Genomic DNA, 11,320 nt, shown 5'->3' on the forward strand with positions numbered 1-11,320 from the left:
TCAGCCAATTATCAAAAGCACTGATGACTCATTAAAAGTTTAAACCTCTGATGAAAAAGCAAACATTCATATATACAAATACTCTCTGGCATGCCATTTGAATACAACAACTACAATACTCCTCTAGACAGGCAACTATGGATACAAATGTAGAACGAGGAACCCCAAATGTGATGAGAAAAGAAAAGAAAGGGAGGTTGGCACTTCAACTATGCAATGATCAACGGCAAATACTGAAAGATCATTTTAACCCTAATTGAACCATACATTAAATCAGGAAGGGACAGATCAGAGCAGCAGGTGGTTTTAAAGTAACATGTTTAATTCAGAAATTGGCATTGGTTTCTCATACAATAGGTGTCGTCATTAGCAAAATTGCACCAAATTTATCTGCCGCTAAAATTACATGTTTATGTAAAATCTATGTGCATCCCTCCTTTTAAATTATATTGCCTTAAATCCTGAACACCGGATACGTAACATGTACCAAATATTGGACTTCTGAAATGAGCTATCATTAACCACTAAATTTGTCTTGTGGTTTTGAAGGACGTCACATAAATAGCAAATTATAACTCTTTCAGGAAAACCAAACCCTGACTGACAATGACTCTGCAGTTGTTTTGTTTCTGTGGCATTACTGATTCATAAATTTCTAAGTTAATGTGTCTTATGATATGAGGTCAAGTTATCGTCTGTCACAAGTGATGTGGCATGGAACTCATGACAAGCTTTTATTTACGCTTACATTTAAACTATAACATCACAAAGTTACTGATAAGAAAGTAAAACGAGTGAATAAATTTCATAGAGGGGGCCTCAATCTCAAACAACATCTCTTGCCACATCAACCAAACCTTTATCCCAGCTGTGAGAGATTTAACAATTCTCTTTCGACAAAGACATCGCCTAAAACTAATTATACCTAATTGTGATGGAAGGCACAAGTTGCTGCTGGCAAATATTCGCGATTAGACTATAGATAGCGGTAATTTTACGAAATTTCTTTGTTTAGTCTGATATAATTTGCCATAATCACAAGGCCCGTCCTTTCGGTCGATTTATCTACAAAACGTTATTCACTCATTGCCGCCTGATTTGTTGTCCGCTGTTTTCCGAATATTAGCTGTCTGTCGTTTCGATGTTTATCCAAAAACATACACGTGCTAACTTCGAACATTGGGGTTGAAACATCAAAATAAATGATTAAGTTCATTTCGCCGTTTAATTTATACTCAATTTTGCCGTAACTGAGGCTTTAACGATCGAAAATTTTCAGAGACTTTGAAATCCAAAATATGTTAAAAAGAGCTTTAGTGATTATGCGTTTGATTCTTCGCTAATTTAATGAACGTCATAGTTGATTTTCCTGTGTATGGGAATGGTTCATTGTCCACTTAAAAACGAGAACCTCTTCGGATAAAAAAAATTAACAGGAATATTGTAATTTAGCGAATCGATTTCACATGGCAGACAAACTTGATCCATGGAATGAAAAAAAAAAACACAAATCGACGATCAAATAAAATATACAGGCAGCTTATTAGCTGGGCATTTCAGAAATCCATTATTAGTTCAAAGATGGTATGATTTCGATTAATAAGAACGCAAATCATGCTCACAGCAAGAAAATAATTCGCTACTACAATACGAAAAAAGATGTCACAGCTGTTGAAAGATTTCATTTGCGATAAATCCAAGTTATGAGTCATTACGTTTGGAAGAAGTCACCGACGAACGTAAAGCTGATTTGTGAAGAATGATAACCCGAAATATCTATTACAAAACACTTAAACAAACATGTATAAACTGTAGCACCTAACTTATTTTTCAATTTTTATGCTTCCATTAACATGTACAACATTAAAAGAGGCAAAGTCTAGAGTGCAATCGAAAAGATCACGATTTCGAGTAGCAATCCCACGGGAAGTCGTGTGTTTCGGCGGCACCCATGAAGATTCCGGAAACTATCAAAGTACTCTTACGACCAGCCATGCGATCTAAATTTTCACACCCGCAAAGCAGGTCGTTTTTTTATTGTATAAACTTCACATGACTATACAAAAACACTTAAAAGCTGACTCACCGTATTTGCTAGCTCCAAGAAGTTACTTGAACGGGACTGTCCCTTTGAATTTGCCACAGACATGATTTGTTGTAGAGTGGGATCGCCGTTCAAATCATGAGCACCGCTATCTATTTCCCAGCTTTCTTTACCGCTTGTCTTGTCGTTCAATTTCTTTGCACTCATTTCGTCGATGGTGTTATTTTCTGTCACTTTTGATTTTTCATGGCCTTTCGCAACGTGCTGTCGTAGATTTTCCAAAGAAACTAGTCCATCGTTCTTCTCAGTTCCCAATTGTGAAATGATTTCTCGAACGCTGTTGTCCTCCAGTCCAAGTTGCTTACATGTTAACGAAAGATCGGGACTGCGAACAATTCAAAACAGACACAACATGAACATAAATAAACCCCCGGTAAGCCACCGAACGGTGGTAAAATGATTAAACAAAATCTAATGTGACAAGTATACAAGACAATGTTATGCTGTTTGAAATAAGTCGTTAAATTTGGGTGTCACGAAAACCTGAAATGCACTGACCCGAAACCTAACCACACTAACACAAGTTACCCGCGTGATTAAGCTCAAATGAACAAGAATTTGAAGACTTAACATCCTTCAGACGTAACGGCATACCTTTCAAGAAAGCCATTGAGCCGACCGTCACTTGTACTTAGAATCTTTCGAATGCTCTCCTCTAAACTTTCCGTCGAAGTTCGCCTCGAACTCGCCGACGAAATTGAAACGGACAAACCATTCTCGTTGTCGCTCATAATATCTTGGCGAATTCTTTTCACTTTCACTTCAGTTAAACTTTTCTTCGAATCTTTGTCAAGCTCTGGGGGTGATCTAACCCATTGATTACTGACTAGTGATACATAAATGGCGACAACATCGAAAAAACCCTTTGTAGTTAATGGCGGTGAACTTTTCTGAATGGCGGGATGTTGGAGGATGATTGGTTACTTAGCTCACGGCATGGTTCGGTGTTTTTTCCTACTTTACGGGGTAGGCATGAGGCTTCTATCACTTGTATATCCGTACGCTGAAATTTCTCCTTCTTGATACATAACTCCAAAAAAGTGACCAAGTCATCAATTAATTATCTCAAATACTACTTTCTGAAATCTCGAGAAATATGACGTCTCATCAATAGAGTAATTTTCCGTTACATGTAGTAAAAAGGGCAAATCATCTTCTGTCCCTACCCGCGATGGGGTTTATTGTTTGCGTAGAGGAAGCCACCATGTTTCCAATTATTTCGGAACACAGTAATACTTGTCTATTTATGAATGAAATCAGCTGGTTTCTTTCAAACAAGTTTCCTTTATCTTTATTTAGATTAAAATAATTCATACCTTCTGCCAGCACAATTAATATGAAACAATACTCGCGATTAGGGTTAACTGAAAGTTTTTTTTTTGTTTGTCTTTTCAGTTTGTGTAAACAAAACAGCCTCATTAATAGATGGTCTTTCGTAATTTCTATGAGGACTTAACATTTTGGTAATTAAAGTCCTCATATTTGTTAGTTTTTCATCTTAGATACAAAAGAAAAATAGTTTTGAACTCTAAAAAAAGAAAAAACCGAGCTTTTGTCTTGATCGAGGAATTGAAACTGCTTGAACTATGTAATTCTCCTCTTATGTATATCTCCGCGTTAACCTTTAAAATGAGGTCTTTAAAACAATTTATTACAATTCTGAAGCGTTTACCGTAATGGGGATTATCGATATGATTAGAACCGGCTCGTGTGTTATTTTAACTATTTTTTAGTAACTTTATATCTCATCATGTAAATGTTACATTTGTCTCAATCTTTTGGGAGCTCTTTATTTTTAGTACGGTTCTAATGTTTCGTCTGATATAAGGATTATCTATCGTCAGGGGACAATACTGAGTGAATAACAATTGGGGAATAGCGTAAGGTACTGTGGCCGGCATTGGCAGAAAAATATTCCCTTCCTATACTAAATAGAAACGAAAATGCTATGGAAACGTTCGAAAGATTCAGCGTTAACGAAAACGCAAACTTCACTTTTGAGCAGCGAGAAAAATGAAGTTGTATTGAGTAAAAACTCGAATAAATAAGACGAACAACTGAGTGACATCCCATATCACGGGGCAGTCATGCCACGATTACATGAGATTTCAACCAAGTTTTGAGAAGCCTGGAATTACTATGAATAGTGTAAACCTTTAAAAAGTCTATTAAATCTATCCTGTCATAATCAAAGTGTTATGTTATAGAAGACTGCGCTACATTATATCTGACTGGTGCAAAAAGACCCTTTTCCTTTCATATAGCAAATGACACAATAGATAAAATGAAAAGGAAAGGCAAAAGAAAAACAATCGAAAGTCGCTCAGCTTTTAGCATTTAGAATAGAGAAAATAGTACCGTGATTACTTTTTTTGGTTCTGTTCGAAGGGTATTTTTTCACTTCAGATGGTTATGAGTGGAGCCAGCCTTGAAAGTCACGATTTTTCAGTTTTTAAGATTTAGTAACGCAATCCAACGTTATTACATGATTGCACGTGTTAGTCAGTATGGCTAAGAAATGTGCAAAAATATTGCAGTAACACCCTTTGTGGAGTAACGGTCTGTAACAATATACAAAATTTAGTCAAACCATTTTTTTTAAACTCCGAAGCGGCAAACTTTCCAGTTTTCTTCAATAACCTTTTAACATCTTCGTGCAAGTTGAAGCATGACAGGGCAATTAAGTGAGGTATTCGCTGAATGAGAAATAACAGGTAGACATGTGAGCAAGATTCAGCACCAAGTCAAATCGTCACTTGTGCTTTGCGATTTGTTCAGGCTGAAAATATCACAAGCTTTCACTTTTAATATGAGGGTTTCCCAAATTTAGCTACAAAATTGTTGAAGCGAAGGGCTGGTTTAATAATTGATCTGTTCGGCGAGTCGCTCCGGAATGGAGACAGTTATCCATCAAAAGCAAGAGACGACATTTTAAGGGTGTCAATATTTGGGTTAAGAGAAGCCGTTAAAATCCACAAGCGATAACGTATCTACGTCTAACTCAGTGTCTGGCTATGCAGAATATGCAAGCTTGGAGCTGAGGAAAGTTTACCTGTTGTCAAGTACATTGCGTAAGTCGAGCATCGTTCAATAAACCGTATCAAACTAGTAGGAAGCATCGAGAATAATTAGTAATACAGGTGGTTAAACACCTCTCGAATTAAATCCTTGTGGGTTCGTTTTTTAGCCATACTATTCTAAATCAACCTTTCTCTTGCTTTCTGCAGAAATAGTTCGCTCTGCAAGCTTAACTAGGCCTTTCACTTGCGCTCCAACGAAGACCTGGAGCGAGACGCCGTTCCCACAATTCTTCCATTCGCTCTGACGAAGGGCTAACGCTCGAAACGTCAGCTTTTTTATTCGTTACGGTGGCCAATTTACTATTTCAACTTAGTTGATAGAACCAATTACCTTGTTACCCCCCCACCGACGCAGCACCACAGTTTCTTTAGAAACTTTCAGCCTTCCCACATACGATCGAGAGCAGTACAATCTTTAGATACAATGGATATATGAAGTTCACATATTTTGAACTGCGGTATTAAATACGTATGATGCACGATCCTTCGCAGTAGATAGCGCTATTTATACAATAGCGAAAATTTTTTCAGGTCTGATTTTCGCTATTGCATAAATAGCGCTATCTACTGCGAAGGATCGTGCATCATATGTATTTAATACCGCAATTCAAAATATATGAACTTCATATATCCATTGTATCTGATTTATCATCACGGGTTTATTACGAATCAACTTAACGGCCTGCTCCCAGTTGGCTTGTTAGCTCAATTGGTAGAGCGCTGCACTAGTATCGCAGAGGTCAGTGGTTCGACTCCCGTACAGGCCTGGTTTTTTTCAGGTCTGATTTTCGCTATTGCATAAATAGCGCTATCTACTGTGAAGGATCGTGCATCATACGTAGTACAATCTTTAGTGCGCATGCGCTGTACTCCTATCGAAGACTTTTAGGGGTATAGCATCGGCCATTTCGTCTTTGTGTTTTGTTATTGAGAAGGTACTTTTCTATCATTGTGCTTCTCTCCACTACGGAGTATAGATTTGTGACAGTAAATTTAGGGGGAAAGCGGGAAAGAGGCTGGCCTGTGCATGAAAGAACCGGAAATTTGAAGTAGCAACTATGTCATTCAGTCTGGTATGCAGATGTCATCTTTATACAACAAGATTATGCACTGTAATCTGCTTCTTTTGTTCATTTAAAACGATATGGATCGCTCTGGTTTGGAGTCGATCTTTCTTCGGTCTCCGGTGAGGCAAAAAAAGAGAAAAAGAAGGACTTAGTGCCAATCGTTGATATTGTTAGCAGATTAAAAGTTACTGACTTTGTTCCCAGTGTCAGTTGCGTTCTTAAGAAAAGGTATGCTCTAGAAAATAAAATGCATATGCTGACTTCCTTTCGAAATTCTAAAATAGTAACCTAGCCTCTTGAAAACTGTCTTCAAATATGCTTAAAATTCGATTTCGGACTCTGCCCTTTTGAATCTTCAAAAGCAATCTAGCCTTTTTACTTATTCACTGTTAATTTTTTGGCGATCTGTTAGAGTAACGAGGGGCTGCAAATAAAGTCATTCTTGTGAGAAGTGTTTCGTGGTTTTGCGAGTGCACCAAACTTACTAAGTTAGTTTTAAACAGTGGCGTCGTCCACAATCGAATTTTGGTACATTTCAGTGAGACAATTTCAAACGATAAAATTACTCTTTGGAATCTTAAAGCACCGTAGTTATGAATCCTATATTTAGATACATCCCACAGATACATAAGATGATGGTGGAATAATGAAAATCAAACGGTTTCCGGAAAGAGATTATAATCTCTTGATTTCTGGTGCATACTTCCTCTAAGATTCAATGAAAGTACACTGGGAACAAAGTAAAAGCAGAAAGAAGTCGAATCCCAGACTGTGATGTGGTTCATTTCTTGCTTTTTCCTTCAATCTCGTCAGAGCACGGTATGATTGAAAACAAGAATTGTCTCACTGAAAAGCATGTGCTTTAAGAGTAAGGAAAAGATTTAGTAGAAAGTAGAACTTAGCTCATTTGAGTAGACCACATCAGTTAGCTTCACGCAATTCGGAAGGTAATTTTCTCTAAAATGATGCGTTTAGGTGCGAACATAAGCCATGAGTGTTTTGAAGATCAGAACCAAAGTTGTCATTGTTTCTCTTTCTTTTTGTTTTGTATCTGTTTCATTTCCATTTTTTTTCTCGCCTTTTTTGAACTTTATAGTTTTGCTTGCACAGTTATTTTTCCTATTTTTACCAGTAGATTAGCTGGAAAGACCTTAGATGAATTTCGAGAAATCTCAAGTTCCTAACCTACGCAACAGTTCAAGTTAGGGTCTGACAGGAATATCCGTGACGTCATAATCCTTCCGTCTTTTTTAAAATAACCACTCATACTTCTTCTTGGTGAAATACATTCCGTGGAACATATACAGAAGGAAAAAAAAAAAAAAAAAGAAATTGAATCGCCAACTTACTGAGTGATTTAACAAGCATCATGCAGAGAAATACAAAACGTAAACAAATGGTGTATTTGTAAGCTCATTACTTTATATTTGCGACAGTTTTAACAGTTTGCCAGGTCCTCGATCGATAATGATTTTAATTGCTGATGTCCATTTTTTTCTTGCTGACGACTGACACTGTTATGGTTGTTTCTATAGGAAAGATTGCTGGTTTTCATGGTGGTATTATCCCGCGATTAAATCTTTGGTTAAACAGCTTTGTCGAAATTTCTTCGAAGAAAGACATATCGTGAAGATCAAAACAGTGTATCATAAAAGAAGATCGGTCCACTGGCTATGTATAATAAATTCCATGTTGTACAGACATCTCGTTTCGTTTGCTCAAATGCACTTGCAAGAGCAGAAAGGTAAGTGAATAAAAACGATTCTTCATTAACAAATAGGAGAGTTAAGATTCATGTGCTCGCGAATGGAAACATTTAAATTGTAACTGATCGCCTGTCCGTCAGTTGTTTATATAAACTTTTGACGAAATCATTGGCATTTATTGTGGGTGAGTGACATTTTACAAGTTTCCCCGAAGATCTGTGTTATGAAAGTAAACTAAACGAAAACATTGGTGGATTTTGCCGATTGTGTTTGCATCGAGCGTAGTCTCAAATCTATCCAATAAAATATTCATACCTGGATTGCGAAGCCTTTGGTCGACCCGTCCGGCCTGAAGCACACGAAAAAGTCGATTTGAGTCTGGCGACTGCTTGCCCTACTCTTGAACTCATGGCATGGGAGTTTCACAGTGATGTACTTATCCGATATAGAAATTTCGCAGATGTATTATCAGGCTATTAGATCCAGCTTTGCCAATGCGTCAAATACCATTACCGTTACCACACTAGTGAAGGGCTGAAACTCGGGTACAGAGAGCAATAAGGTAATACACATCATGTGATAAATATATGCCACTCAGCTGGCTGTGGAGAGGTGCAAATAGTTTCCTCAACCGCCCGTGATAGTTGTAGTCTAAGTATGACCGAACCTCTCAGTTGAAGGTACTTACACCTTCAAACGAGCCAAACATCTCGCAAATAAATTGGATTTCTGGGGATTTATCCGCGGGAGGCAAATAAAGTCACGATTTACCCAGAGACGTTCCGTAAACGTATACTTTTGTCGTTTTGAATTTTGTGGCTTCTGGATAATTTCCCTTTTATTCTTGTCGTTGAAATATGTGTTAGGTTGAATATTTCACACCTTTGCACAGTGAAATGCGAGTCTTCAGAATGAAGATTCGTTTTTAACGCACTCAAAGGGCTTTGTCTTTTCTCGTATCGCCGCATTGTTAGTTTTATCAAGAAAGGATTATGAGAAAATCGCTCTCAATAAAAAATTTGATTTAAACCGATTATCACTGATCTTTAATCCCATGAAAATAAAAATTCTGGAAACTCTAATTTTGTTTCAAAAATTTACTTTTGTGTTTCTTCGAGTTCCAAGTGACTTCATTGACAGGACTACAAGCACAGACATTTCGTCGCTCGCTTATCGAAGCTCATGTAAAATTAGAAGCCAAACCAGATTGGCCAAGGAAAGGCGAAGAGTAACTATCAAATCAGCTGATAAGCTTATCTGTCCAGTCAATTCACGGTAAATAACAAGCATAGCTTACTTTTGTATATCCGGTTGCGCATGCCTTATTTATGATATAAATTATTCGATTATTGAATTTGTACCTGTCTAGTTGTAAGACTTTCAGCAGTTTTAACGGCGCACGCGATCACATCCCCGTGCCGCTCAAGGCCCAGGCTCCCAGCCCAGCCACGAGCATCACGAACGAAATTCCCGTGAGACTTACATGTTAGTTTGTTTGAATTCTTACCCACTGTTGGTCACGAAAGAGGAAATGCACGTATGCCTTTGATTCTCCTGAATCTTCGCTTCTGATTGTTTAATTCCTTTTTTGAACTGCGGGGGAGTTTCAGGCCTTCCCGCTTTCCTTTCTTTCCTTTTCGATTTCCGTACTTCTCACTTTCAAAATTTACAAGGTTAAAAGATTGTCTTGTGAGTACCTACAAAAAAGTTAGACAAAAGATCGAAATAGCGGCGGTCAACCGATTTCAACAGCCAGCGATTTAATTTGTGGTCAATCATCATGTGATAAATAACTATTGAAATTTCGGATAATACATGAAAACACTTCAACTTTTCAGGTGATGGCACGCACGTCATGACAGATTTCCGCCGGTGGCAAGAATACAAACAGGATGGGCGTGTCCTTCGTTTGACAGGATCAGGTACTGTTGTCTTCGGGTACAAAATGTAAATGAAAGATCATTAGCGTTAGGAGAAAATATGAGATTCTTGGCTATTTTACGGTTTTGTTAAGGGATTTGATTTATTAAAATGGGTTGTGTTGGGTAAAAAAGGCTATCTAAGTGGAAAATTCTAACTCACTGATCGCTATTATCCAAAAGGGATTTCGGTTTGGCTTCAAGGAGATCCAAAACATTCTTTAATTTTCCTTTGAGTTTTTTATTTTTATTTCTATTTTAACGTTTTCCTGTACTCCTTGGACTTACTTTATGGATAACCCAGAAATATTTTAACGTCTCAATGTTTGAAGGGACGGCCATACGGAAAATTATTGAAGACTTCAATAAATCATTAGTGTCCTTTAAGGTCAAGAAGAGCAAACTAGACAACCAGATTTTTATTTAGTAAGCCGGGAGACCTAATTTCCATTTGTTCCTGTAAACTCTCTGACTGGGGAAGGCATCTTTCCGCGTCGACATGATTAAACAGTTTAATGTCCAATCCGTGTCATATGTTGACCATGTTGTTGTTTTCTCCTTTTTATTTTTTCAGAAAAATGAAAGCACTGCTTAAGTGTTAAAGCACAGTGTTCTTGTGTGGCCTCATCAAGGTTCCTACAGCGTACATATCACGTAGTGTTCAGGGAAGGCAAACAGGATTTTTCGGAGTGGGGTGTGATAATATCATCGTCACGGTTACGAATTTCTGCCCATCTTGTTATATACTGCTGCCCTACCTTTTGTTGTATCAGCGGGCTCATAATCACGCGATAAGATCGAGAAAGACCGGCAGATGGCGGTCTGGAGTGTCAAACACTGGAATAGATTAGTGCTGTGCAGATTCTATTAAAACCAATCAAAACTTGATATAGAAATATCTCAAGGTCTTTTGAGTTAAGATTGAAGATGCATTCGCCTAATAGTTTGCGAGCTGATCAAACTTTTAATTAAAGATCCGAGTTCAAACCACGGCCAGGGTTATTGTGTGGCCGGGTAGATTTTTTATTCTCACGGTGCCCCCTCTCCACCGGGGAAATAAATGAGTGCTAGTGAACTATCAGGGAGACATGATGAAATTCTCAAAGTGGAGTGGGGGGAGGGGGATGTCTTCACCTACCTGCTCCCTTTCAGGGGGAGAGAGGGGCAACATGGCGGTTCAAGCCACAGAAAGCTCCGACACCTTAATCAGTCTCACAGTCTCGAATGCAGGCTTTAGCTTAAGTCAGATAGGTTCCCCACCAGATACGCATAATCGAAGCAAATCAGAACTGAGCAAAGTAAAATTAAGCAAACAAAGCAAAAGCTAAGCACTAAAAATAAAACAAGAAATACAAACGAACTAAAGAGGCAAACGAAAGAAAATTAAAGCCAAAAACTACAAAGACTAGATTAAGGAAACTAGCAAAAGCAAAGATAGGAAAAG

The 11,320-nt window shown here is 37.9% G+C and overlaps 2 protein-coding genes across 7 annotated transcripts in view; one reads left to right on the forward strand and one right to left on the reverse strand.

The window, feature by feature from the left end:
• LOC111335937 (colorectal mutant cancer protein) overlaps positions 1-8,414 on the reverse strand; it is a 26,426-nt gene extending 18,012 nt beyond the window's left edge. The window contains exons 1-2 of one of the 2 annotated variants that reach the window (XM_022941944.2): positions 8,273-8,414; positions 2,087-2,429 (exon numbers count right to left, since the gene is read on the reverse strand). In XM_022941944.2, the coding sequence (XP_022797679.2) occupies positions 2,087-2,429; positions 8,273-8,367 (438 nt within the window). In that variant the 5' untranslated portion in view covers positions 8,368-8,414. Of the gene's footprint in view, positions 1-2,086; positions 2,430-2,698; positions 3,119-8,272 lie in introns of those variants that run through there. The other variant, XM_022941943.2, reaches the window with a different exon arrangement.
• LOC111335942 (uncharacterized) lies at positions 5,078-10,764 on the forward strand. 5 transcript variants are annotated; one of them, XR_015991502.1, is made up of 4 exons: positions 5,078-5,175; positions 7,787-9,232; positions 9,796-9,879; positions 10,451-10,764. XR_015991502.1 is itself a non-coding variant. In XM_088732551.1 (4 exons), the coding sequence occupies exons 1-4, from the start codon at positions 7,621-7,623 to the stop codon at positions 10,456-10,458; spliced, it is 339 nt and encodes a 112-aa protein (XP_088588677.1). In that variant the 5' UTR covers positions 7,511-7,620; the 3' UTR covers positions 10,459-10,764. The 5 variants fall into 5 exon arrangements, 2 of the variants coding, with proteins under 2 accessions (XP_088588677.1, XP_088588669.1); XR_015991501.1 differs by lacking the exon at positions 5,078-5,175 and adding an exon at positions 7,507-7,639; XR_015991500.1 differs by lacking the exon at positions 5,078-5,175 and adding an exon at positions 7,511-7,658.
• The last annotated feature ends 556 nt before the right edge of the window (positions 10,765-11,320 follow it).

The sequence above is a fragment of the Stylophora pistillata genome, chromosome 1 (assembly GCF_964205215.1).
Source record: "Stylophora pistillata chromosome 1, jaStyPist1.2, whole genome shotgun sequence".
NCBI classification, from domain to species: Eukaryota; Metazoa; Cnidaria; class Anthozoa; order Scleractinia; family Pocilloporidae; genus Stylophora; species Stylophora pistillata.

Coding starts and splice junctions, on each gene's coding strand:
- LOC111335942 (XM_088732543.1), top strand. CDS start 7,621: ATGCAGAGAAATACAAAACGTAAACAAATGGTGTATTT. Junction 7,659..7,786: donor CGTAAACAAATGGTGTATTT/GTAAGCTCATTA, acceptor TTGTTTCTATAG/GAAAGATTGCTGGTTTTCAT. Junction 7,996..9,075: donor GCACTTGCAAGAGCAGAAAG/GTAAGTGAATAA, acceptor TGTTTCTTCGAG/TTCCAAGTGACTTCATTGAC.